Below are 27327 nucleotides of genomic sequence, written 5' to 3'. Positions count from 1 at the left end.
GTATCATCGTGCAGAATTATATAATTACCGACAGAACCTGTTTCCGTTTCTGAAATTTCATTGAATAAAAGTGATCTTCTGCAAACAGTTGTTACTAGTTCTATAGATGTGAAACAACGAAAATGTATTTGAATCTATCTTTATACTTGCTTGCAGGTGAAAAATATACAACCAATAGATATAACTCTGAATCATTCTGAATCGTCAACTTTTTTAGGGCTAATATTGTGTTGCAATTGTGATCCGGAGTTGAAATTGAAACAAGGAGTCGTTAAAGGAAACATCAAAGCATCTTATAAAGGCAGAGACTTTGTTGCCTTTGAAGGAATTCCATATGCTGAAGCTCCAGTGGGTGATTTGAGATTTGCTGTAAGTCCCATTGAATTACTCTGACCAAAATGTTAATTGAACTCATATCAGTAGCGTTATAATAATTATATTATGAGAGAACTTGAACTCAATTTGTCGGAAAAAGTTTTTGTCACTTAACTCTAACATGAAATGAATTAATTATCTATGTTACTGTGAAGGATGCATCCAACATTGAAAATCAAATAGGAGATTAGCACTGAGATTTTGAGCGCTCGTCATCCATATACCCATTGCATCGTTAAAGACTAGGGCAGAGATTTATTATTTCCTTTTATCTTAGTTAATTTAGTTAACCGAAATCGATAGATTAGGTATTCAACAAATAGCGGCTTGTGAATTGGAAATAATTAGTCTATCTTCTGTGACTTCTAGCACTTTTCGTATCCCAATAAATGACTAATTAAAAAGTGATGGATGACAAGGTTATGTAATGCCGATATCAGCATTGAAAAATTCATAACTCTGGAACTAATTGAGATAGAACCTTACTATACAAAATAGTATTCTATACCTCGATATCATTACACGTTTGATATTTAATAATTCTGCTTATCATTAGTCAATTTCGGTAAATATAAATTTTTCCAGATTTGATTTCTCGATTTTTGAACCTGAAACATCCCTGTTTATGGAAAAATCTCAGAGGTTCATTATTCAAAACAATAAACCAAACAAAACCTGGAAAATTTATGAAATTTTCCTTTTTTTCAATTTTTTCATAGCTAAATATACAGGGTCTTTCCGAATTAGACGTGAACCTTGGAGGACGTGTTAGTATGGCTCATTTGCTGTCGTTGAGCTATGATTAGTTATAATCAAAAATCAACAGCCTTACGAGATATTTGAGTTCTTGTGATTTTTAAAAGATTTCTCATCTTCTACGTTGTCCAAATTTGATTATAATTTTGAATTATTTTCTTGGCCAACGAGAAGTCTTGGCCTAACACCGTTAGAAAAGACAAAAAGCGAGAAGATTGAAAGTAAATTTCAGGCGGAAAGTCACAATTTAAGAAATAAGAAAGAGGGCACGTGCTTGAATAAGAAATGGTGCTCATTTCAAACATAATTTATGAATACAATTCCTACCGAAATTTTGAGTTTAATTGCATAAAAAAAATATTAATTTTTTGGGGCAGCGTGACGACTTGGTCGATGCTGGGGTTTAATCAGGCCTCAATCTGATTAACCTCGGGACAACTAGAACAGGACATGCGCTAACTAGGCCTCTATCTGCCTACTCCTAGTTAGCAGGGAAAAAATAAAACAGTAAAATAAAATATACAAATAGATATATTATAATACATAAAGTGCTACAGAAGGTAGGTAGGTGTTTATTTGACTGGAAATCTTCGGCTTGTATTCCGCTTAAGTTGTGTACTTCGAGGCTTAAATAGATTGTTGCGCCCTCTGTTGGGGGAAGCGTTAACCTGGTTGGCGGCGCCACCATGATGGTAACGCAGGAATCTGTAATCCCCACAGTACCCCCTTGCTAGTGATTAACGATATATTACATCCCCGCCTGGAAACGCTCGGGGAAATGAACTTGCCGACCTGATCTGGTCGTGTAAGGTCGTCGTACTGCTGGCGCTTGCGTTGCTGCCTCTGGTTCTGCTGGAGCAGGTGGGATGGGTTGTTGGGCCGGGGGTGAGTTCTCGCCTGGTAAAAAGAGAAGAATTCCTTCGTCTTCATCGTCCTCGTTCGAATTTACAGCGTCCTCCGGTGAATTTTCGCTGACCGCGATGTAGGCTGGTTTCAGCCTGTCGATCGAGACCGGGACGTTGGTACCGTGAATTCGGAGGGTGTAGTGCTTTTCGGCTCGAGACACCACCTCGAACGGTCCATCGTATGGGTGCTGGAGCGGACGTCGAACTGCGTCGTGCCTTACGAAGACGTGGGATGCGGTGGCGAGATCTTTAAAGACGAAGATCTTCCGCTCACCGTGCCTGGTGCCACTGACTGGTCGGAGCGCCTGGAAGTGCTGGCGCAGGTCGCGAACGAAATCGTCGGAGTTATCCAGGTTCATCGTCGACGACGAACCCAGGAACTCACCAGGAAGACGGAGTGGTTCTCCGTATATCATCTCAGCGGCGGTGGATTGGAGATCTTCTTTCCAAGCGGCGCGGATCCCCAGTAGTGCAGTGGGTAGTGTGTGGACCCATGTGTCAGAGTCCAAGCATTTAATGGAAGCTTTGAGCTGACGGTGGAGTCGCTCGACCATTCCGTTGGCGGCCGGGTGGTACGCCGTGGTTCTGAGGTGGTCCGTCCCTAGTAGCTTATTCAAGCAGCGAAATAGGTAGGACTCGAATTGACGTCCTTGGTCTGTAGTTACCCGGAGCGGGACGCCAAACCTGGCAACCCAATTAGTGTAAAATGCTCGGGCGACGGTTTCTGCTGTCTGGTCTTGGAGCGGTATCGCTTCTGGCCATCGAGAAAATCGATCGACGCAGGTGAGGCAATACCGATATCCTTTTGAAAATGACATCACGATCAGGTCGATGTGCACATGTTCGAAACGGCTCGACGGCGGTGTAAAGTTACCTATCGGAGACGAAACATGTCGTGACACTTTTGACCGCTGGCACGGGATGCAGACTCGGGACCACTCTCGGCAATCTTTGGAGATGGAGGGCCAGACGTATCGTTGGCTCATCAGCTTTGTGGTGGCCTTGGCGCCTGGATGGGACAGGCCGTGGATGGCGTCAAAAGCTGGTTTCCGGAATGGAGCCGTCAGGAAGGGTCGTGCCTTAGTGGTGGATATATCGCAGAAGACGGCAGCGTTGGATCCGGGTATCGTGACTTGGCGTAGAAGTAAGCCAGAGTCTTGCTTCTGGCGGAACTCCTGGAGCTCTGGGTCACATTGCTGGGATGCTGCGAGGGCCTCGAAGTCGAGTGGTGCTGCGATTTCGTCCACCCTGGAAAGGGCATCTGCGACGACGTTTTCTTTTCCGGATATATGCCGGATATCTGTGGTGAACTGCCCGATGAAGTCCAGGTGGCGGTATCGGCGTGGGGAGCATTGATCGGACTTTTGACTGAAGGCGAAGGTCAGCGGCTTATGGTCAGTTAAAATGAAGAAATGGCGTCCTTCAACCATGTGTCGGAAGTACTTGACCGACTTGTAGATGGCCAGGAGTTCCCGATCGTAGGCGCTGTACTTGCACTCAGCGCCAGCCAGCTTCTTCGAAAAAAATCCGAGTGGTTCCCACTCGTTGCCAACCCGTTGATGTAGTGCAGCTCCAATGGTGTGGTCCGATGCATCACAAACCAAAGACACTTCGGCGCCAAGTTCGGGGTGTGCCAGAAGTGTCGCTTTTGCAAGTTCTTCCTTGCATGCGGTGAATGCGGCATCAGCGTTGTTGTTCCAATTCACTGGTGTCTTCTTTTTAATGTTTCCTTGGAGCAGGTCATTGAGTGGTGCCTGGGTCTTAGCAGTTCCGGGCATGAAACGCCTGTAGAAGTTCAACATGCCAAGGAATTGTCGGAGATCTTTTGCTGTTGTTGGCCTGGGATATTCGCGGATGGCAGCGACTTTCTCGGGGAGTGGTTTTGTTCCATCACCAGATACTAGGTACCCCAAGAACTTTACTTCCTTAGCGCCAAAGTGACATTTCGCTGAATTGACGACAATTCCGTACCGCTGGAGACGTTCGAATAGAATGCGTAGGTGTTCATGATGCTCTTCCTCGGACGAGGAGGCCACCAGTAGGTCGTCAATATAGGCATACACGAAGTCGAGTCCCCGGAGAACCTCGTCGATGAACCGCTGGAATGTTTGAGCGGCGTTCCGTAGTCCAAAGCTCATTGCCGGGAATTCGAATAATCCGAACGGAGTGGTGATGGCCGTCTTCTCCACGTCTTCAGGGGCCACCGGGATGTGATGGTACGCTCGTACCAGGTCAATGGTGGAAAAAATTGACTTTCCACGAAGCCTTTGGGCGAAGTCCTGGATGTGGCGCACTGGATACCGGTCTGGTAAAGTGCGCGCGTTTAGTCCCCGGTAGTCTCCACAAGGGCGCCATTCGTCTCCCTTCTTTGGCACCATGTGGAGTGGCGAAGCCCAACTGCTCTTCGATGGGCGACAAATCCCCAATTGGAGCATGGACTCGAACTCCTTCCTAGCGGCGAGGTAACGGTCCGCGGCTAGGTGACGTGGCTTCTGTGAGACGGGTTGTCCTGGTGTGGTGTGGATGTGATGCACTGTACGGTGTTTCACATCCGCTGCTTTGCAAGCGCCATCGGGGCGCGTCAGCTCCGGGAACTGCTGGAGCAACGCGTGATATCGAGTATCGCCTGCGGATGTTCGAATTCCGGCGATAGTCGCGCACTTGGAGTCCCGTCCCGTGACACTGAGACTCGTGGATCGGTCAAGTAAGAGTCCGTTGCGCAGATCCACGAGGAGGTCGTAATGGGTTAAAAAATCCACCCCGATGATGGCCTTGGAGACGTCCGCGATGACGAAATTCCACGCGAAATCACGGCGGAGACCGAGGTTAAGTGTCAGTGGAATTGAGCCATACGTAGCGATCGCACTACCGTTAGCCGCGGTTAGCTCATACCCGGTTTTTACTCGTCGGCCTTTCGCTAAACGTCGCGGAAATACGCACAAGTCTGCGCCGGTGTCGATCAAAAAGTTTTCTCCACTGTTTCGGTCCCTCAAAAACAAGCGGCGTGTGTTGGGGCAGCCTTCGCCTGCCGCGTTCAGCGACTGCCTTTGCCGTTTCCCTGTAGTACGCAATGTTGGACCATCGTGGTTCCGCGGGTGACCGCGCACTTCCGCACGAAGCTTGTTTAACTCGCGGCTTTGTTCGTCGAGGCGCACCGACAAACTCTCCAACACTTCACAAAGCTGTGATTTGCTTTGTGACACCCGAGGTGACACCGCAGATACTTGTTGCGGCGCGACAGTACCTAGCGCTTCCATTACGCAATCTGCGGTCTTGGCCAGGTCGTCCAGGGTGACGTTGGGTTGGGCAGCCTGCGCGGCGATGCTGGCGCGTGCGAGGGGGTTGATCCGCTCCATCCACAGGGCGCGGACGATCTCGTCAGCGGCGTTGTCCCCAGCGAGCTGTTGGAGGTACCGCAGGAACTGGGAAGGTTTCCTGTCTCCAATTTCGACTCTCTCCAGCAGTTGCCGCGTCTTTTGGGCCTGTGATTTCCCCAGGCGCTGGAGAAGCTGCTCCTTCAGCGTCTCGTACGGCTTTTGGCTTGGAGGGTTGATGATCAGCTCGCGGACCTCCTTCACGTACCTTCCGTCGAGGGATTGGGCCACCTGCCGAAATTTCGCTAAGCTGTCCGTTAGCCCGAAATCTTCAAGTGTCCACTCGACCTGCTGGAACCATACTTCTGGGTCCTCTGGGGTGAACGCCGGGATTTGGAGGCGCGCGAGTATTCCGGGAGTGGGTGCTGCGGCGGATTGGTTCGGCATCTTGGCGTCTGGCGTCCTGGCGTCTGGAGTTAGTCGACCAAATCGTCCCTGTCCATAAAGTTGACGTTGATCACGTCGGGGTCACCAATGTAGGATTTCACGTATGCCTACTTATGCGTTTCGTCCCTGGCACACACACCGGACTCATCAGTGTGACTTTGGTATAATTGTGTGTGCCGTGTCACAGACGCTTGGGGAATTATTATTATTATCGGGAGCCGCCGGGATTCGAACCCGGGACCTTTGTCGTATCTCGGTGCGTGAGTCTACCTCTTAACGTCTAGGCTACCGAATGCTGTGTATATATTGTTGCTATATGGAGCTTTATGAGAAGCCGCCACATGACTCCCTCCCCAGTGACGGAGGAACGAAACTTATGCGTGTTACGAGGTCATCGGTGCAGCCGGGTGATTGCCGCCTAATCAGAGCTGCACCTCGCGGCATCGTACGGACGGGGAATGCCGCCTATTCACGTCCGGCATACCGCGGCAGACCAAGGAGCACGTATTGCACGTCATGGGAATGGGCGTCTAGAGTTTCGTTGGAAATTGCAGATAAATGGGAGCTATGCATCGACCTTCTGCTTTCCAGGACACATCGTTAAGGTGGCCATTCCCATCACGTCGGGCTTGCATGCTGTGACGACGGAAAACACGAGGCTCGGCGTGCCATCGGCTCTAGTGTCCGATGGACACCCCAGTAGCCGTAACGTTGAGCGGGGCAGTGAGTCGCCTCTGCGCTCCAACGCCGCAGTTTTCCGCCATCACGTCGGGGTCACCAGTTTTGGGGCAGCGTGACGACTTGGTCGATGCTGGGGTTTAATCAGGCCTCAATCTGATTAACCTCGGGACAACTAGAACAGGACATGCGCTAACTAGGCCTCTATCTGCCTACTCCTAGTTAGCAGGGAAAAAATAAAACAGTAAAATAAAATATACAAATAGATATATTATAATACATAAAGTGCTACAGAAGGTAGGTAGGTGTTTATTTGACTGGAAATCTTCGGCTTGTATTCCGCTTAAGTTGTGTACTTCGAGGCTTAAATAGATTGTTGCGCCCTCTGTTGGGGGAAGCGTTAACCTGGTTGGCGGCGCCACCATGATGGTAACGCAGGAATCTGTAATCCCCACAAATTCATTTCTTTCCTTCCTTTATTCATTTCCCCTTTCAAATCAGAATCTGCTGAAACAAAATTAGTCCCTTCATTTTAACGAAAACTTTTTTTAGGAAATGAAGTAGGCATTTGGCAAGTTCTTAAAATATTTTCATCATAAATAAATTGTGGAATTCGAAAGTTAGAAATTTGCTATTCTTTTCTTCATATAACAACTTTTCAATCATTCTCATTCAACATCTAATACAGCATAGTTCTGCTTTTTTCATACATATCCTATCCATCTCTAATGAAAATAATACAAAATTCAAATCAAACTTGGTCAACGTAGAAAAATTAAACTCAAATATTTCAGAAACTTTTGATTTTCGGTTATCAATATATATGGCACAATCGATAGCAAATGAGTGATACTAACACCTCCTTCAAAGTTCATGTCTAATTTGGAAACACCCTGCATATTATATAGATCTATACTCGGATCTATACTACATAAAATTCCTCAACTTTATTTGAAATTTCTATGAGAACATGGATTAAAAATATATTTGATACATTAGAAAAAAATCAGATCTCGGGACGGAGTTCTTGTGAATATTTAATTTTTTGAATGATTAACTTTTGAAATAATCTTTCAAGTAAAACTGCATATCAAAGTTGATGCAAATTGCAGCCTCCCCAACCGGCAAAACCATGGGAAGGAGTTTTAGAAGCCAACAAGCACTACACCTGTGCTCAACTCATTCCAATTCCTTTCTTGTGGGGACCATCAGGTAAGCACAATCCAAAAATCCAATGGATGAACTACTATCAATCACTATAATATCTGAAAGAGAAAATGAAATATACTCTTAGTAAGCATAACACCTGAAACGAATAATGTAGGTTGTATAAAAAAATTGTCATTACTCCGCTCAATCAAACACGTGAATGATGATAACACAGATTGATGTTCGAGAAATCTGTTACTCAATCGGAAATTTTGAAGCCAAATATTCTTCTGAATCTTTTTCGGGTAGCATAATTGCATTTTTTTTATAACCGAGCAATGCCAGCATCCGTTGTCAACTTCGTCGGCTTCAGGAAGAATTTTCCCAGGACGTGTTCAACCATGATACTTAAATTCAACTATTATACTACTGCCTGGTGTCAATAAATTTCTAATTTTATTCTCATCTTTGGAAAGCAACCACCAAGAAATTATTTCTCTATTGAAGATACCGATCGTAGCAATAAATGATGCAGGGTTATAAATAATAAACGAAAATCCATTAGAGACAATGTTCCATTGACAAACCTCCTTTGAATCAACGCCCTTCCCCGCTGCGCTTGTGCTACAAGCAATTCGAATTCGAAATTATATCAACCAAACAACAATATGAACATTGTATAATATATCATCATTAACTAGTATTTCCATATTTTTAGGAACCGAAGATTGCCTCTATCTCTATGTTTATATACCAGGAAATAATATTGATGTAAATGCCAATCTTCCTGTAGTAGTACACATCCATGGAGGAGCATTCATGCTTGGTTCTCCTAAGATGATGGCGCTTCCAGAATATATAATGGACCAAGACGTGATATATGTCACATTCAACTATCGCTTAGGCATTTTAGGTATGATATCGATACTGAAATTGACAATGACATTCGTGCTGGTATTAATATTTGTATTGTTATTTTTTTAATTTAAATTTACGTTTCTGGACAACTAGAAATAATAATGTTCACAAAATATGAGTATTTACAGAAAAGTAGTAGATACTATAGTCATATTGATCATATATGATTGTACAATTGGCATTCAGAAATTTGTTTGTTGCTTCAATTTCTGTTGCTGAGCTGTGGTTGTCCTTTATATTTTCTTTGAGTCACATTCGAGGACGGAGTTCATCATAATGAGGACAGCGAGGTGGAAGGTGTGCTACAGTTAAACGAGTTAAACGAAAGTAATCGCATAAAAGCTGTTCTTCTGATGACATCAAGTAGCCGTTTGTCAGTCTGATATGTGCTATTCTCAATCTACTTATTACTATTATGTCTTGTCTATTGAGACTGATTCTTATCGGGGAATCGATTCCAGGCTGGATTACATGTAGCTTCTATTGAAGGGATATCAATTTCATTGTCGCTTTCAGTTCTGAGTGCATTGGAAAGTATGTGGTGAGAAGATCAGAGGATCTTGTCAGTTTCGCAGATTGGTCTGCAGCTTCATTTCCTTCCATGCCTTCATGGGATGGTATCCAAATTATGGTCGTAGAGATGTCTTTGTTATTTTCTTATTGATGTTGATTCATATGAATACTGATGTAGCAAATACATATAATTTTCTTCACAGGTTTCTTGAGTACTGAAGATGACGTTGTTCCTGGTAATATGGGCCTGAAAGACCAGTCTATGGCTCTCAAATGGATCAAAGAAAATATTAAAGACTTTGGAGGTAATCCAGATTCGATCACTATCACTGGTTTATCTGCTGGTGGAGCCAGTGTTCACTATCATTACCTATCACCGATGTCTGAAGGTAAGCATATGGATATTCATAAGAATCTTTATGTAAAAATGTCTGATAGCGTTTTTTCATAAACAACATCTTCTTCTGCAGGGCTCTTTTCAAGAGGTCTTTCCCAAAGTGGCACAGCCTTGCAATCATGGGCCCTGACGAAAAACCCTTTAGACAAGGCCAAATTCGTTGCCCAAAATGTTAGTTGTGAGACAGATTCGACAGAAAAGATGATTGCTTGCATGAGATCGAAATCTCACAAAGACTTGATTATCGGTATTGACGGTTTGTTCGTTCTCATAAGTGCCATGCCTTCTACTCCTTTTGGTCCAGTAGTTGAAAAAGGTGGAAGCAATCCGTTCATTGACGATCATCCTTACAAACTTCTGAAAGAAGGAAAGGTGTATGATGTGCCCTGGATCAACACAAATGTTCAAGACGAAGGAATATTTCCTGTAGGATGTGAGTGTTTCACTTTATTGTTACAAATAGACTTTCGTATTTATATATACAGGGTGAGTTAATAGTGCTCAATCGGTCGATAACTCTCGTAAATTTTGGGCTAGGAGAATGATTCAAATTTTGACGGAATCGACAGCACTCAACGCATAAGCTTAAATTATTTTTGACCCTACAGGCTGGTCCGAAAGTGGTGAAACACGATTCCACCCTAGTTTTTCAAATGAGAATAACCAATTTTTATATCATACTCATAATCTCCATGAAATTCTGATTTCGAAATACCACTTCTCTTCATTTATCTGCGGTTCTTTTTGACGTAGTCCATTTTTTCTGCAATTTCATGGTTATAACTGTTTAAACTAAAGATCATATCTTGAAAATCGTTCGAGATAAGTCTTCTTCTCATTTGGAAACATTCATTTTGACAAAATGAAATGGAGAACTCTCGAAAAAACAGGAAAATAGTTTTAATTCTCTTGAGCAGTTTGAAATGACTTCATATTTTCAGCTGAAAAAGTCTCATTGATTTTTATCTCTCATATGATCTGCTCAGATGACTCAAACATTCATGATAATTTCAATATGACTAAAATGGGGTGCAGTTTGATTTGAAAAATGTTTAAAAGCATCTGAGCAGATCATATGAGCAATAAATAATATTGATGAGACTTTTTTAGCTAAAAATATGCCGTCATTCCAAACTCCTTAACATAATCAGACCCAAGAAGCAGGCGCTCGCCACTCTTCAGCTTCTTGTTTTGATTCATGATAATATATAATAGACCAAAGTCTCATCCATATTGATGAATCAATACACAAAATCCACTTCATTCTTTCGATAACGCTCTAAATATTACTGAGAAAGTCACATTCGAATGTGTTTTTGTCCTATTGTTAGCGGATGCAGCACCCATTTTGCACACAGCTTTCTGAAACCCAATACTTCAGTGAAAATATTGCTTACACTGTCCAATAAAATGACTAGGTTTTCTATTAAATCAAAGGCTAGTAGCAACGCCCTCTCTTAGAGAACCGCAAAACTTATTGAACAACCCATGTATACGCTATACAGAATGAGATCTCTTAAATAATTCACATACCTACCTTTCTTTTTTATTAACTTTGTGTTTCAGTTTTTGTTCATTTGAAGAAGATGGATTATATTGCCGAGAACTGGGACATTGTAATGCCAGCAGCTTTAGATATGAATGACACCGTTGATGATTCTAAGAAGACCGAAGTTGTAGAGAAAATAAAACAATATTACTACAAGGATAAACCTGTAACTGAAGATAACAATGAAATTCTTGTAAAGGTAATGTGGTTTATTGAGACTCTCATACACATACACATTATTGGGTTCAATTCTATTCTCAATAAAAATTTGGGATGGTTTTATTAGCTACAATGTAAAAATATTGATTGCGTTTTGGAGAATCCTTCTCAACCAATTTTTAAGGTGCACCCTCTCTCAGGGAATTGTGCTGCCTAATTCCAAGACTACTGATGGAATCATAAGTATGGCAACCCAGTCCCTCCCATATACACCCTCCACCTTCAAACAGAGAGTGGTGTCGGGTCTATGTCCCAAACATATTTATACAAGTATTATGTTATGAAATTTCCTCAATATGATGGTTCGTTGATTTCTTGATATTTTTTTCCTAAAACCCATAAATCGAGTCATTCCAATTCTCTTATATTGAATTGCGTATTCATTTTGGAGATTTTGTAAGAAATTATTGAAAAACGCAAAGATATATTATGGAATTCAGCAGCTTCTAACATTTTCTCTAGCTCTTACTAGTAGTCGTAGTGTTCACCTTTTGCATTTCTAAAAAGCGTTCAACGCGAGAATTTTAGAGATTAGAATACAATAATAAAAATAATTTGGACTATATAATTTGAATTTGATTTTTCCTACAGTTATACAATGACCGATTATTCTTCGTCGATTCTGAATTGGCAACAAAAACACATTCAAAGGCTGTTAAATCACCTGTTTATGTCTACTTCTACAAATATCTACCTCAGGATACATTCAAATTCAGGAAAATGAAACCAGGTAATATTTATATTCGCTTCATAACATTTCAGTTATTCATTGACTTGCTTGTACAGTCACTTCGATTTTTACAATAATTGAGAAATGAGGAGTGAAATTATCAGTAGAAAAAGACGAAAAGAGAAACAACTTCGACGCCCCATATCTTTTTTTCACGGAAATTAAGTATAATGGCATATTTTGTCCTATCGCCATTATTGTCCCAATAGTTATGATTCACCCTTTATAGTCTATATAAATATACTAACTGACAATTGCAACACCCACAAGGAGCTGTTTATATTTTGAATTATTTTTGGTATAAGTATCAAGGAGTAAATGATTGAAATGTGGAGAAAAAAACAAAGGGTTTACAAGTTTTATAATAAATTCTTTAATAATCTGTTTGTCCACCGCGACTATCTGTACACTCCACAACACGTCTTGGCTATGATCCAATAAGATGGTCTATTTCTTCTTGAGGGATACTATCGCAAGCTACCCGTACTTCATGTCTCAGAGCCGCCAAAAACCATGGGGGCTGGGGTAAATTCCCAAGCCTTTTCCCATGATGTCCCAAACATGTTCTATGGACGAAAGATCGAAGGATCTGGGTGGCCATGACATGGGTTGCTTCGAAAGAGTTTAAACTAACTCTGGCAACGTGAGGTCGGGCATTATCTTGCTAAAACATTGGATTCTCGAGCCAGTAAGGTAAGGGAGAGCATATGGCACCACTATTTCTGAAGGTAACGTAGCGCTGTCATGTTTCATCGAATAAAGACTAAAGGTGACTTACTTGCATACCATAACGCCTACTTTCCAGTGTACATGACGCTCAACATAGAACTGAGGTTCACGTCTTTCTCCCCGAAGTCGTCTTCTTCGAGCATCATGTGCACCCAAGGAGAATCGAGATTCATCAGAAACGACGACCTGATGCCATTCCACATTCCAATGTTGGCGTTCTCTGCACCACTCTAATCATTGCCGGCGATTCTCAACCGTCAAAGGTAACTCCAAATGTCCGATAATGCCGTCTAAAAGACCTTATTCGGAAGTGAACCGTTCGGACATTTACAGGATGGCCTTGTTCTCCTAACCAGTCATCAGGCAAAGGTCGAATTGCCTCAAATCGGTCTCTAATGGCCACAAGTCTTAGACGTCGATCTTGAACTTCATGTGTGCCCCTTCGACGTCTGGTGCCTAATCTTCTTCGATTTTGGGCATTATCAAACCACGCTTAACAACATCTCATAACAGCAGTTGGATTTCTATTCATACGGTTAGCGATTTCTCGAAATGACAACCCCGCCTTCCGTAGACCAATAATTCGACCTCTTTCAAATTCACTTAGCTAGCGATAAATCCCGCGTACACGTGCTCTAGGCATTTTAACGACAACTAAACATCGACTTTGTATCTTTTCGAACCGCTGGTTTGTTGTAAAGTTTTAAGAACTTGCAAAAAACGACTACAATATTTCAGTAACAAAAATTGTTTACATGGAAAAACGATTTTTTTCTCCATTTTAATCATTTACTTCTTGCTATACTATCTATGTTCTACCAAAAAAAATTTTCAATTTGAACAGCTTCTTCTAGAAGTTGCAGTTCTTTGACAGTTTGTATATATCTACTCATCTGGAATATTACTACTTTTCAGGTGTCAGCCATGGGCTTGATGGTAAATTCATATTCAAATGGATGATCAATTCTGATTTGAAAAAGAAAGACCAACAAATGATGGAAATACTCACGAAATTTGTGAAGGATTTCGCAGAAACTGGGTGAGGAAACTTATCTGCCATTAAACAATTCATAGTTATAATTTTATTAACTTCATGTTTCCAGGGTCCCTAAAATCGGAGAGGTAGAATGGAATCCTGTTGAACCTGGGAATGAAGAAATAAAATACTTAGAAATTAACTCCGTTGAAGATTTTCAAATGAAAACGAGAACAGTATTGGGTGAACGAGATTTTTGGAATTCTTTGCCTATCAATGAAAATAATCATATTTATAAATGAATTAAAATATAACTTTTGTACAGTAAAATAGGTTTGATTTCATGCTACCCTACGCTATTATTGTAACCGCATCCACCTTGGATGTTTATCGAGTTCACAGTGGACATAATACCTATTCTACTGAAGTAGTAACCACACTTTAATCCACAGAATCTTTATCAACCAGTTGCAGGAAGGTTCATTAAAATTTAATGCAGCATTAAAACTCTAATCCTCAACTTAACGGTGCAGATAGCCAATAGGCTTCTCCTGCTGAAGGATTAAAAATTTTAATGACGGCATTAAATTTTAACGAACGTTCCTGCAAATTGGGAGTAAAGCGTTAAATTCTCTATAGATGGGTAGCCCATCAGAACCTTAATATGGAGTAGGTACTCTATTCAAGCATAGAATAACACGAGTTGTTATTCTCCTTAACTCCCTTTTTAGAGTGCTACGCAATTATTGAGATCGTTTTCAAATACATATTTAAATCAGTGAATGAACAATCATTCGATAAAAGAAGCAAAATAAATTACTCTTTCATAATTGAATCTCAGGTTAACAAGATCTCAGATCTGAAACAAAGAAATCAAACTTGTCACGTTTATTTGCTTATTCTCTAAAAACCAACTTGAAGTTCAATATTTCAAAAGTTCCCTGTTTGGTAACAAATGACTTCAGATGCTGCTTCAAACATTCTCGTCCTACAGTTTTTTCTTGGGTTTTGGAAATATTGCCCATAGTCTTAGAAGCACCTATTTCCATAATTCTATATTTTTGAGTACCTTTTCTATTTCCAATATTATTGAGATTTTTAGAATTTCAATAATAATGGACAATAATGGACTCATAAACTGTTTGAGAGGAAGTGCTACAGAGCATAAGTAAAAGCTTGTTTCAAATATGTAATAGATTGATTCGGTCCTCACTTGATGGAAATTCATTTTTATATTAATCAAATAACATTGTAGCGAAACAATTGTTGTATTAAATAATATATATATATATATATATATATATATATATATATATATATATATATATATATTAACAGATGGGATGGCTCTTGGCAGCGATGCCCGGGTCATCTGACTGATCCACATTGCGTGTGAAGGTAAAAAAAAAAAAAAAAAAAAAAAAAAAAAAAAAAAAAAAAAAAAAAAATATATATATATATATATATTCTTTTGAGAAAGAGCAATACAAAATATTAATTTCAAACAGTCAAGCATATGTGTCGATGAATCTCAGTATTAGCAGAGGAAATGTAACGGGGCATCATACATTTCAACGTATGATACAAGAGAACAGATAAAAACCTCAGCAAAAACTCTGTCTCCCCGTATCGGTGTAGTGACTGGTTTGTGTAAACGTTTACAGAATAAGCTGACATAATTTATATTGAAGGACTTCCTCTTCAACCAAAACAAAATTTCCTTTATCCTCTCTTTTCGGTTGACGACTCTATAATTTCCAATTGGATCCTAAAACAAAAAGAAAAGAAGCAGAAAGGAGTACTAAATATTAGTTTTCATTATATCGATTTGAAGTTAACTACCCATTCTAAAAAAGAATCTGAAACTGAATGGATAGCTTGGAAACCATCATGAAATTTATAAATCGGACAATCATTCACCAAGTGGTCAATGGTCTCTTCTACACCACACTCACATAGTGGGCTATCAATAGAACGCCATTTGAAGAGGGTACTATTACAACGACCATGACCAGTTCTAAGTCTATTCAAAATACACCAAATTTTCCTAGGAAGATTGAAACCTAGAACTTTTTCTGAGGGATCAACAATAAGACTTTTGTTGAAAACGTTAGAAGAAGTCCATCCCGAACGCCAAATTTCCTTGTCGCTTTCATTGAAAGTCAAAATAGAAACTATCATTTGATTACTAATTAGTAAACATAGAAACTATCTATGTATGGACTATTTTAGCGATAAGAAACAACCTAATTGACAAATACTGGTTCCAGAGACGATCCGCTAAATATCGGGATTTATTTGAAAATACTTTCAAATAAATCCCGATATTTAGCCAGGGAATTTATTGCCTAACAATACTGTTACTGGTAATACTGGAAACTTGGACAACCCTTGTATAATCAAAACATTCTTGCTTCCTTCAATTGACTTTGGATAAACCTACCATCAGCATAATCTAGAATTATGCATTGACCCCTAACATCCTCCATTCCCTAGAAGGAATATCTCATTCACTAACAATATAAATATAATAATTATTGATTAGAAACCATTTGAAATTACGATCTTTTATCACCTAGAAGAATTCGTTCATAAATCTCCATTTGAAATCTATCCCACTGCCAGTGCAATTGAAATCGTTCGGGTGGGTAACATACTTTAGTAAATGATGAACTCTTCATCGAATAACGATTGTTGGTATTTCCCACTTTGTCGTTTGCATAAATCGTCTAAAGATAAGAAGAAATGTTTTTGTGTAGCCCGAATAAATTATCTCGAGAAAACAGTCGAAACACAAACAGTAAACGAATATGATATCCAAATTTCTAAGTGTGATCTTCGTCTTGATCATTTCAGGTAATTAATATTTTGTAGTACCTTACCTATATAACTTAATTTTCACCATATACCCTTGCCGCTAGAAGTGATACAGGTATAATTATTTGTGCCTAATTTCACATACTAGCAATACTCTAACTAAAGCTTCTGTGGAAGGGTTCATTCTTTATACTTTTGTTTTATTCTTGTCTTGATTGTTTGATGCTGAATAAAACTAAATTCTCAGATATTTGAACTATCAATGTTTTCCCTATCTGAATATTTCCCTCCTGTCAAAAATTCTATGTACCTATATGGAGAACAATTATCGAAAATAACAGCGAATATTTCCCTCCTGTCAAAAATTCTATGTATCTGGAGAACAATTATCGAAAATTACAGCGAATATTTCCCTCCTGTCAAAAATTCTATGTATCTGGAGAACAATTATCGAAAATTACAGCGATAATTGCATTGTAGGAAGCGAAACTGCACTGCGATAATTGTTCTGTTCATAGATGCATAGTTTCTATGCATCTTACACAGTTCGAATCTATGGCAATTCCATTCTAAATCAGTTTGACAGGTGATGTAACAGTTTATTCGGGAAATATTCCCCCGAATTACACTCGTGCATCAAAATTACCGAATAATTTCGCATTCCAGCGTGTTTTCTTTGAAAAACTGCATTCGGTCATTTTCATTTTTGGAGAAAGAGCCCGACACCGAAGGTGGAGGGCGAATATTTCCCTCCTGTCAAAAATTCTATGTATCTGGAGAACAATTATCGAAAATTACAGCGAATATTTCCCTCCTGTCAAAAATTCTATGTATCTGGAGAACAATTATCGAAAATTACAGCGATAATTGCATTGTAGGAAGCGAAACTGTACTGCGATAATTGTTCTGTTCATAGATGCATAGTTTCTATGCATCTTACACAGTTCGAATCTATGGCAATTCCATTCTAAATCAGTTTGACAGGTGATGTAACAGTTTATTCGGGAAATATTCCCCCGAATTACACTCGTGCATCAAAATTACCGAATAATTTCGCATTCCAGCGTGTTTTCTTTGAAAAACTGCATTCGGTCATTTTCATTTTTGGAGAAAGAGCCCTCCACCTTCGGTGTCGGGCTCTTTCTCCAAAAATGAAAATGAACTCATGCAGTTTTTATGACAACACGCTGTCATGCAAAATTATCGGTAATTTTGATGCACTTGTGCAATTACTTACGATAATTGCATTGTAGGAAGCGAAACAGCACTGCGATAATTGTTCTGTTCATAGATGCATAGTTTCTATGCATCTCACACAGTTCGAATCTATGGAATTCCATTCTAAATCAGTTTGACAAGTAATGTAACAGTTTATTCGGGAAATATTCCCCCGAATTACACTCGTGCATCAAATGGACCGGATAATTTCGCATTCCAGCGCCCTCCACCTTCGGTGTCGGGCTCTTTCTCCAAAAATGAAAATGAACTCATGCAGTTTTTATGACAACACGCTGTCATGCAAAATTATCGGTAATTTTGATGCACTTGTGCAGTACTTATGATAATTGCTATGAAATGATAACAACTGCAACTTAAACAATAATGGTAATTTATTATGAAATGATTGTATTTGTATACTTTATGGTTTAAACATATATTATTATATTTACGGAACCCTTAGTTAAATTTTGCCCATTAACGATCTTAACCAGGATATTCGGACAAAGATTCAACCCTGCAAATTTCGAGTCTTATCGTGTGCAAGCAAGGGCGTAGATATATGGGGGTCCAAACTTCGATATCAAACCTATTTTCATCACATCACAGATTTGAATAAACGTTGTCGTCAAAAAATTTTTTTTCGATAACCCCCCAAGAAAAAAAAAGATCTACGCCCTTGTGTACAAGACGGACGGACAGAATCGTTTCTAAACTACAGTACTAGTTCAATCAGTCGAACCCAATCAGTCATTATTATATTTGGCACAAAATTCTGAAATAACATTTAGACAATGTAATAGCCTGCTATTACTCTGGACAAAGTGCTCGAAAATACAAATGACAGAATTGACTAAAACTATAAACTGCTCAAAACAACCGAAAAAAGTTGTAGATTTAAATTTTATTTACAAGTGTACTTACTTACAAAATTTCTTTTCACAAGTAATTTCAGAAGTTCATATGTCCTATGAAGTTCCAACAGCAAGACTACACCAGGGAGTGGTACATGGATATCATAAAAAATCATATGATGGCAGAATATTTTCTGCCTTCGAAGGAATTCCATTTGCTTCACCCCCGATTGGAAGTCTACGATTTCAGGTAGAGCAATAATTCAAATTCCATACTATTTAAATTTGAGATATTTTGGTTTCACCCCATGGTTTTTCTACGAATTCCGAATCTAAGTTGTTTGGTATTAAATTGAAAAGTAAAAGCTTTTTCGGAAAAATCATCGGGCATATCGATCTTCATTTCGAGAATCAAATGTTTTAAAGTCAAAGAAATATTTCTATATGTAGAACAGATTTGAATAAAATTTATCAATAATAATAAAGTAGTAGGTAGAGTAGGGAAATTTATCTATCAGGAGAACTGAACCAGTTTCTGCCCATCTCAGTCACCAACAGAAGTCAGTCGCTCATTTGTGGTTTCAGTAGGCAGACCCTATGGGCTAGAGGACAACAACAAACGTCACCTTGTAGGCAGCTATAGCTACCACTCAAAAAGATTTCAATAGATCCTAATATCTAGAATTGATTATGTTAACCGAATCTTTTCTTTTTTGGATCTGTTGAGATAATATCTTTTTAATAATATCTTTTTAAGATTTTTTATTGACAACTTTTTCATTAGGAACCAATCGCTGCTCATCGTTGGAGGAATGTATTGGTAGCAAATAAATCCTATATTTGCAGTCAACTCAATGAAAATCAGGAAGTAATAGGTGAGTATGAAATATATATAAATATAATGAATGAGAGAAGTACCGTTTCTCATTTAGGTTCTGAAGACTGCCTCTACATATATGTCTATGTTCCCAAAGAGCACATCAGTAGAAGAGATAACTTGGACGTTGTTGTTCACATACATGGTGGCTCTCTAGTCGTTGGTTCACCTTATGAAATGGTTCTTCCTGACTACATTATGGATAGAAATGTTATATTGGTAACTTTCAATTATAGACTTGGAGCTGCAGGTCTGTATCTGAAGCTCATATACATATTTATTATCATCATTAACGACCACCACTTCGACATTCGATAACAACTCTGAAATATCCTAGTATTTAGCTCTTTTTGTTTGAGAATTATCATGTTTTACTGAAACAATAATTTCATATCTCCACTATGATTTCATCTAGGATTCCTCAGTACTGGAAATAGTGAAGTATATGGAAATAATGGATTCAAAGATCAGACGCTAGCCTTGAAATGGATCAAGAAAAATATTAAAGAATTTGGCGGAAATCCTCATTCCATAACAATAACAGGATTCTCATCAGGAGGCTCAAGTGTTCAGTTTCATTACTTGTCCCCCATTTCAAAAGGTGAGCCCACATAAACTACTCAACTTCATGTTTTTGTGGATATTATCATCGCATGAGAAATTTCATTATCAAGATCCGTACTGAATTTCATAGAGAAAATACCCAATCCGACTATAACATGCATGATAAATTTTCATCATAATCGAACAGGCCGAACGCAACATATGGAAATAACGGGAAATTCACGTTTGCGCATGCCTAACGCATACCCTTATAATTGGAAAAACTCAAATTGGTATGGGACCATCAACAGCCAAAACAAGATACGCACACCAAAATCCATTGAAATCGGATGGTAATTGTAGAAGTTAAGGTGCTGCAAGGAACAAGTGCACCAGACCAAAGTTACTCAGTGGTCTGAAACGAATTTTGCAAATGAAAATGTTGAAATCGGAGATTGAAAATGTTTCTATCAAAAAGTGGTCACAATGCTTTGACTCCTTTCAGTAGTCTCTGAATGTAAAAAATTCACAATAAAGTAATATATAGGAGTAAGCAATAGAACAACCCTCCGGTTCTTGCTCAGGCAAAGAAATTTGTGGTGCTTTCACCAACCTATACCAGAAAGCTCCTGAAGCTACTCAGTTATGGATAATCACGAATTAATAGCCAAGGCTCTTAAGGATGTCGTCGGTTTCGTTAACAGCATCGACGGTCTCCCAGGGTTTGTATGAATGGGTAGGGTTAACAACAAAAGATCAATTTGGTCGCAGTTCCTGGTAGGCTAACACAACCGAAATGACCCGATTCGATGAAATAATAATAATAAATAAGAGAATATAAGCACATAACTGTATGTCTTCATATTTGGATTTTTCAACTAATAGTGAAAATTCCAAATATCTCCATATCGATATCCAAAAAAATCTTGGGGACATTGTTCTATATTTTTTATATGACGTGTTCTCCTTGGTCACCATGGCTGCTATTGAAAAAATATTATTCTATAGGGTGAGTCTATTCAATGCCGAAGACTTAAACAAAACTAGACTAAACCTCTATGAAATCGGAAATATTTTCTCTAGTCAATTCTTTCTGTAATTCTAGGTCTGTTCCACAGAGGTTTTTCATCCAGCTACACAGTTCTGGGTTCAGAATCATTAACTCTAATTCCATTGGAGAAAAGTAAGAAACTTGCTGAAAATTTAGGATGTCCCATAGACTCCAAAAGAAAGATGATTCGATGCCTTAGACAACAATCTATAGATAAATTAGTTAAAACCGATATATGGTTCAAACCAGCTGTAGAGAAGGGAAATCCTAATCCTTTCCTACCTGACAATCCATACAAGATGTTGAAAAATGGAAAGGTCTATGATGCTCCATGGGTTGCATCAGATGTTTTTAATGAATCGCTCTTCTCGCTTGATTGTGAGTTATTATTTCATCTTATGTGTTACAACCAAAGATAAAATTTAGCCGACGAAATTTCTCCATTGTAATTTGAGTTCACTAGTGCAGCTAGGGTGGCTTTAGGGCTGTAACCAAATACCCACAATTTAGAAAAAGTTTTTCAATGGAAAGAACATTATGTCTTCAATGGATTTTCGATTGAATAACAGATTTCTCAAACATCAAACTGTGTAATTATCATTCAGGTGTTTGATTGATCGAAGTAATGACAGTTTGACTGCTTCAAAAAAAATTAACAAAATTATATGAAATTGATTTAGAAACAGCCACCGAAATAACTCGTGAATATGGATTCGTGATGTGGAAGATGGAATTATCGAAAATTCCCGAATCAAAACTTAATGAAATATCGGTACCTACTCTCTAAATACACTGCGCAAAAGAATTAACGCACATTATGGAAATCTCAAATTTATTCTACAACTGAAGGTGTTCTCAATGATAATTATTTTTATCAGAATTATGCATGCATATGTTATCCACTTTCAACGTTTTTCTTCAATAAAGATGTTTTTTCCCAGCATGAATAAAAAAAGATGAGATTATCAGATTTTGAATGTATTGGCTCCATTCTGAAATCAGTTGTTCTCGATCAATTCTAGTGATCAATAGATTTTCTTTCGTTTGATTTTCTACACTCGATCGCTAAGCAACGCGAAACACGCAATTTGACCCAAGAAGAATGTGCCCAAGCGGTAGTTTTGCGAGAAGAAGGGTGGACATACACAAGAATTACAGAAAGGTTTGGAGTTTCCCATACAAGTGTGTCCAGAATGTTGCAGCGATTCAGGGAGATAGGTATGAATGTCCGAAGACCAGGACAGGGTAGACCACGGGTAACAACTGCCATTCAAGAACGTTACTTGAGAGTTTCTTCGTTGAGACAACGGTTTGCAACAGCTCGACTCCTTCAAAATCAGCTTGAGCAAACTCATAGGGTGCAAATTAGCACTCAGACAATAAGAAATCGCCTCAGAGCATATGATTTAAGGCCTCGTGTCGCGGCAAGAGGCCCAGCTCTTACCCCAGCCCATCGAAGGGCGCGTTTGGATTTTGCGAGAGAGCATATTCATTGGGAAGAGGCTGATTGGGAAAAGAGTTCTCTTCACAGATGAGTCTAGATTCTGTCTCTACCATTGTGATCGACGTTCCCTTGTATACAGACGTCCACATGAAAAATATGCTCAGTGCACTCTTTCCCAATCAGCCTCTTCCCAATGGATATGCTCTCTCGCAAAATCCAAACGCGCCCTTCGATGGGCTGGGGTAAGAGCTGGGCCTCTTGCCGCGACACGAGGCCTTAAATCATATTCTCTGAGGCGATTTCTAATTGTCTGAGGGCTAATTTGCACCCCATGAGTTTGCTCCAGCTGATTTTGAAGGAGGCGAGCGGTTGCAAACCGTTGTCTCAACGAAGAAACTCTCAAGTAACGTTCTTGAATGGCAGTTGTTACCCGTGGTCTACCCTGTACTGGTCTTCGGACATTCATACCTGTCTCCCTGAATCGCTGCAACATTCTGGACACACTTGTATGGGAAACTCCAAACCTTTCTGCAATTCTTGTGTATGTCCACCCTTCTTCTCGCAAAACTACCGCTTGGGCACATTCCACTTGGGTCAAATTGCGTGTTTCGCGTTGCATAGCGATCGAGTGTAGAAAATCAAACGAAAGGAAAACTATTGATCACTAGAATTGATCGAGAACAACTAATTTCAGAATGCAGCCAATACATTCAAAATCTGATAATCTCATCTTTTTTTATTCCTGCTAGGAAAAAACATATGTATTGAAGAAAAACGTTGAAAGTGGATAACAGATGTATGCATAATACTGATAAAAATAATTATCATTGAGAACACCTTCAGTTGTAGAATAAATTTGAGATTTCCAAAATGTGCGTTAATTCTTTCGCGCAGTGTATGATGTGCAGTTATTTCCTAACATAAATTAATAAAAATTTTATGATGCGATCTACATTTAACATACCCTAAAGTTCATTCATCTGTATTTTTCAGCTGTATATAAAAACAAGTCGGAGATATTCACAATATATAATAACTTCACAAACTGGGGGAAGAGTTGGCTTGATTTAGAGGAATATGTAGACGCAGATAAATTGGAATACGTACTCGATGAACTGAAGAAACACTACTTGGATAACGGAAAATTAACAGAAGAAAATGGTTTGGAAAAGCTGAACAGGGTATATTCTATGACAGTATTCGAAATCAATACATCAAATAAAACATTTTTTTTTACAGCTTATGAGTGATCGTCATTTTCTGGTTGCTGCAGATCTTGCAGTCCGAACGCAAGCATCAGCTGTAAAATCTCCAGTTTACTATTATCTTTTTGAATTCATAACGCAAGACAGGCTTGAATTTGGTGGTCCACCTGGTAAGTCCATAAACATACAATATTCTATTCTCCATAGAATGCCAGGAACAGTTTACCTTTCTTCGTCTTCAAACATATCTGTGATCAGGAATAATCCTGATGTAACACTCAGTACAGGTACCAATAAAAAGTTCTCTAATGTATTCACTCAGACCAGCGTTTCTCAAACTGTGAGACGCGCCCTCTAAGGGAGGCGCATTTACATGATTGGAGGGCGCACAAGAGATTGAAAATAAAGAGATTGAGATAAAATGCTAAAGTGAGATTAAAAAAAATATTTATTGAAATTTTATTTAATAAGGACAAAGAAACTTTAAGGACTAACTATAATGGCTAACATGAGCTGATTTTAAGGCACCTAATTTCTCTAAATTCAGTTCCATGTTAGAGATGGCAACTCTGAGTTCATTTTCTACTTGAAGTTGATTTCTGTATTAGGATTTCAAGGTAGCAAAAAATCCAATTTCACAAAGTTTGATTCTTCAAAAATCTTCTCGACCTTTCTCGTCAGGAAATCTGTGACAGTTTTCCATTCCAAAACTCTGTAGATTGTAAATTTGTTGTTTTTTTATGAACCACTACATATTTATTGCAGCTCTTAAGAGTTTTTCTGTCTCTTGTATCTTCTTGACATGACTTTTGGCTGCATAGCCCCATGCAGACGATTCATAGTTGATTGAGGTCTTGCAACTGACTTAATCCTTTTCAGTTTCGTGTTTTGGTTCATTTGATTCTTTTTGAAAAGAAAGTTGATTGACATTCAAGTATTGGTTCACACCAAGTAAGTAAAATTTTCTTACACAATCGTAACAGTGAATCTATTTCAGCTGCTTCTCACGGTGTTGACAGTAAACTGATTTTCAAATTCAGATCAAATCCAGAAAGACTGAAACCTGAAGACGAAAAAATGATGCGTTTATTCATCGATTTCATTGAAAATTATGCTAAAACAGGGTAAGTACAAAAACAAGTATAGTGAATTAGCAATTTTTTATAATTCGATGAATGATATATATTTCTAGCACGCAGTGAACTCTTTAATTTTTTTAACGACGTTTTGACAATTGTGGCGGAAATGACGTTTACATCGTTATTTTAAACTTGATCAGCGAATTCTATTACAGCAGATCCGTAGAAATCTGATAGTCTATTGTCTGATATAACACTTATCTTCTTCAATTGTCATTGAATCATTGGTCATGGAATAATTTTGCAATAGGTTATTTATATTTACAGTATGGTAGGGCAAAAAAGTCGATATTTTGTGTTTGACAAAATTTTGTCAACAATAATTCTCTAAGTTTCTTGTGAATAAACCAGTGTGATAGAGCTAACAGATACAGATATCTCTAATTGCTCCGCTCTGCTAGTATTAAATGTGAGATAAGACTAAGATGTCACTATGTTAGTACGTACCTACTCCGACAAAGAGATAAGAGTTATTGTCTTTCTATTTTGGTTTGTTCTATTATGAAATTAGCTCTTTTGCTGATTGTACTGACTAACAATTCTCCTTGATAAGAACTAATCTACTATCTACAAGATCTCTCTGAACCACAATCAAAAATTCAATGCACTGAATACCTATACTCATAGCGTCACAATAAATATAATATAAAAATAAAATTATTGATATTCCGAAAACCGATGTTGCGAGGTAGTAATTAATTTCACTTATTACATTAATTTCGTTTTCCATAAACGTCTTACAAGCCATCAATCACCCTCTATATTTTCCCATGAGAAGTGCCCATTATTTATCACATCTTCAATGTTTTTTTGTAACGTCTATTATTTTATAGAATTCCTAAACTCGGCAATACGTCATGGACTCCTATACGACCGGATTGCCAAACACTTGATGTTTTGTCCATAAAATCTCCAAACGATATCAAAATGGTGAAAATGAAAGAACTAGCCCCTCGATGTTTATGGGACCGACTGCCTATCAATGAAAACAATCACCTTTTCTGAAATAAATTGTATGATATTGAATAATAAAAAATAATAATTGTAAAAAAATTTTTAACATTTCCCGAAACTCCCATTGTGAATATGGACAGGAAATGTACTTTGGCAGAGTGTTTCATCCCAGGACAACTGATGGAATCATTATTATGGCTACTCAGTCGTCCCTGCCATATACATCTACCTCCTCGTTAGCAGAGCGTAGTAGCATTATAGATTATTATGTCCCAAGTGGTGCCGTACTGCCGAGAATTGTGCAGCGTGTGGCCATGGTGCCATCTTTCGAAGTAGCAAAGAATCAGTATATATTTATGTGGGAGTTGTACCTATATTTTGAGGGTATGTTCATGCGAATAGTTGATAATGAAAACTAGCAAGCCAGCAAATCTAAAAAACCTACTGATCTATGCAGCCAACAAATCGATGTATATATCTCATAGAAAGGAATCGTGAAAAATATTCTGGTTATCGTTGAAAAATATCGAGAACTGTACCTGAGGGATAGTATTTTGATAATCAGCGGAAAAATATTTGATGAATTATTTGATTTTCTTTGTTATAATTATTTTATGAAATCATTGGTATTCTTCCTTCAGTTATTTAGATTCAATTAGGAAACTCATATTTTGAAATTGAAGATTCCCCGAAATATTTCGATCGCTCCTAAGCTCAAGGGATGACCAATGTTTGTCAATTTGTTATCCAATGCGAGAGGTTTTGGGAAAATTGAAATCAAAGAAAACTCGAAAAGATCAAGGGAATCCCGCAATAGCAGATGTCTGCAGTCTTATGTCGCGGTTTTATTGCTCACAGTAATAAAATACATACTTCTATAATAAAAGTACACTTTGTTGTATAGGGTGTTTTTTTTAGAGCTATAGAACTTTAAATTGCGATAAAACAACGATGGATTATTCGATTGACATGAATTTTATTTATCCGCAAGATAATCTTGTGGCATTACATTTCAATTATGATTTCCGGCATATGGCTCGGATGTGGTCCAATCTGGACGTCCAAGTTTTGATGACTTTTTCCAACATTTGTGGTCGTATATCGGCAATAACACGGCGAATGTTGTCTTCCAAATGGTCAAGGGTTTGTGGCTTATCCGCATAGACCAATGACTCTACATAGCCCCACAGAAAGTAGTCTAGCGGTGTTAAATCACAAGATCTTGGAGGCCAATTCACAGGTCCAAAACGTGAAATTAGGCGGTCACCAAACGCACTGTGTGACATGTTGCGCCGTCTTGTTGGAACCACAGCTCCTGGACATTATGGTTGTTCAATTCAGGAATGAAAAAATTAGTAATCATGGCTCTATACCGATCACCATTGACTGTTACGTTCTGGCCATCATCGTTTTTGAAGACCAATGATTCCACCAGCCCATAAAGCGCACCAAACAGTCAGTTTTTATGGATGTAATGGTGTTTCGACATACGCTTGAGGATTAGCTTCACTCCAAATGCGGCAGTTTTGTTTGTTGACGTAGCCATTCAACCAGAAATGCGCTTCATCGC

The 27327-nt window shown here is 38.8% G+C and overlaps 1 protein-coding gene across 1 annotated transcript; it reads left to right on the top strand.

The window, feature by feature from the left end:
- LOC123671314 lies at positions 1-25856 on the top strand. The gene is made up of 19 exons (XM_045605069.1): positions 1-156; positions 218-369; positions 7588-7687; positions 8343-8537; positions 9259-9444; positions 9526-9885; positions 11019-11200; positions 11812-11950; positions 13595-13718; positions 13783-13955; positions 18637-18794; positions 19329-19419; positions 19477-19671; positions 19837-20022; positions 21070-21393; positions 23453-23640; positions 23699-23834; positions 24662-24788; positions 25637-25856. Exons 1-19 carry the CDS (start codon positions 123-125, stop codon positions 25806-25808), a joined length of 3222 nt encoding a protein of 1073 aa, XP_045461025.1. The 5' UTR covers positions 1-122; the 3' UTR covers positions 25809-25856.
- The last annotated feature ends 1471 nt before the right edge of the window (positions 25857-27327 follow it).

The sequence above is a fragment of the Harmonia axyridis genome, chromosome 1 (genome assembly GCF_914767665.1).
Source record: "Harmonia axyridis chromosome 1, icHarAxyr1.1, whole genome shotgun sequence".
In the NCBI taxonomy this organism is placed as follows: domain Eukaryota; kingdom Metazoa; phylum Arthropoda; class Insecta; order Coleoptera; family Coccinellidae; genus Harmonia; species Harmonia axyridis.
The sequence above is the reverse complement of the archived record's forward strand: the minus strand, read 5'-3'. Positions and strand labels throughout refer to the sequence as shown.

Bases quoted from the DNA above. Each gene is read 5' to 3' on its own strand.
- LOC123671314 (XM_045605069.1), top strand. From the start codon at position 123: ATGTATTTGAATCTATCTTTATACTTGCTTGCAG. The intron at 157-217 runs GTGAAAAATATA...CAACTTTTTTAG, and splicing joins ATCTTTATACTTGCTTGCAG to GGCTAATATTGTGTTGCAAT. The intron at 23,641-23,698 runs GTATATTCTATG...TTTTTTTTACAG, and splicing joins GTTTGGAAAAGCTGAACAGG to CTTATGAGTGATCGTCATTT.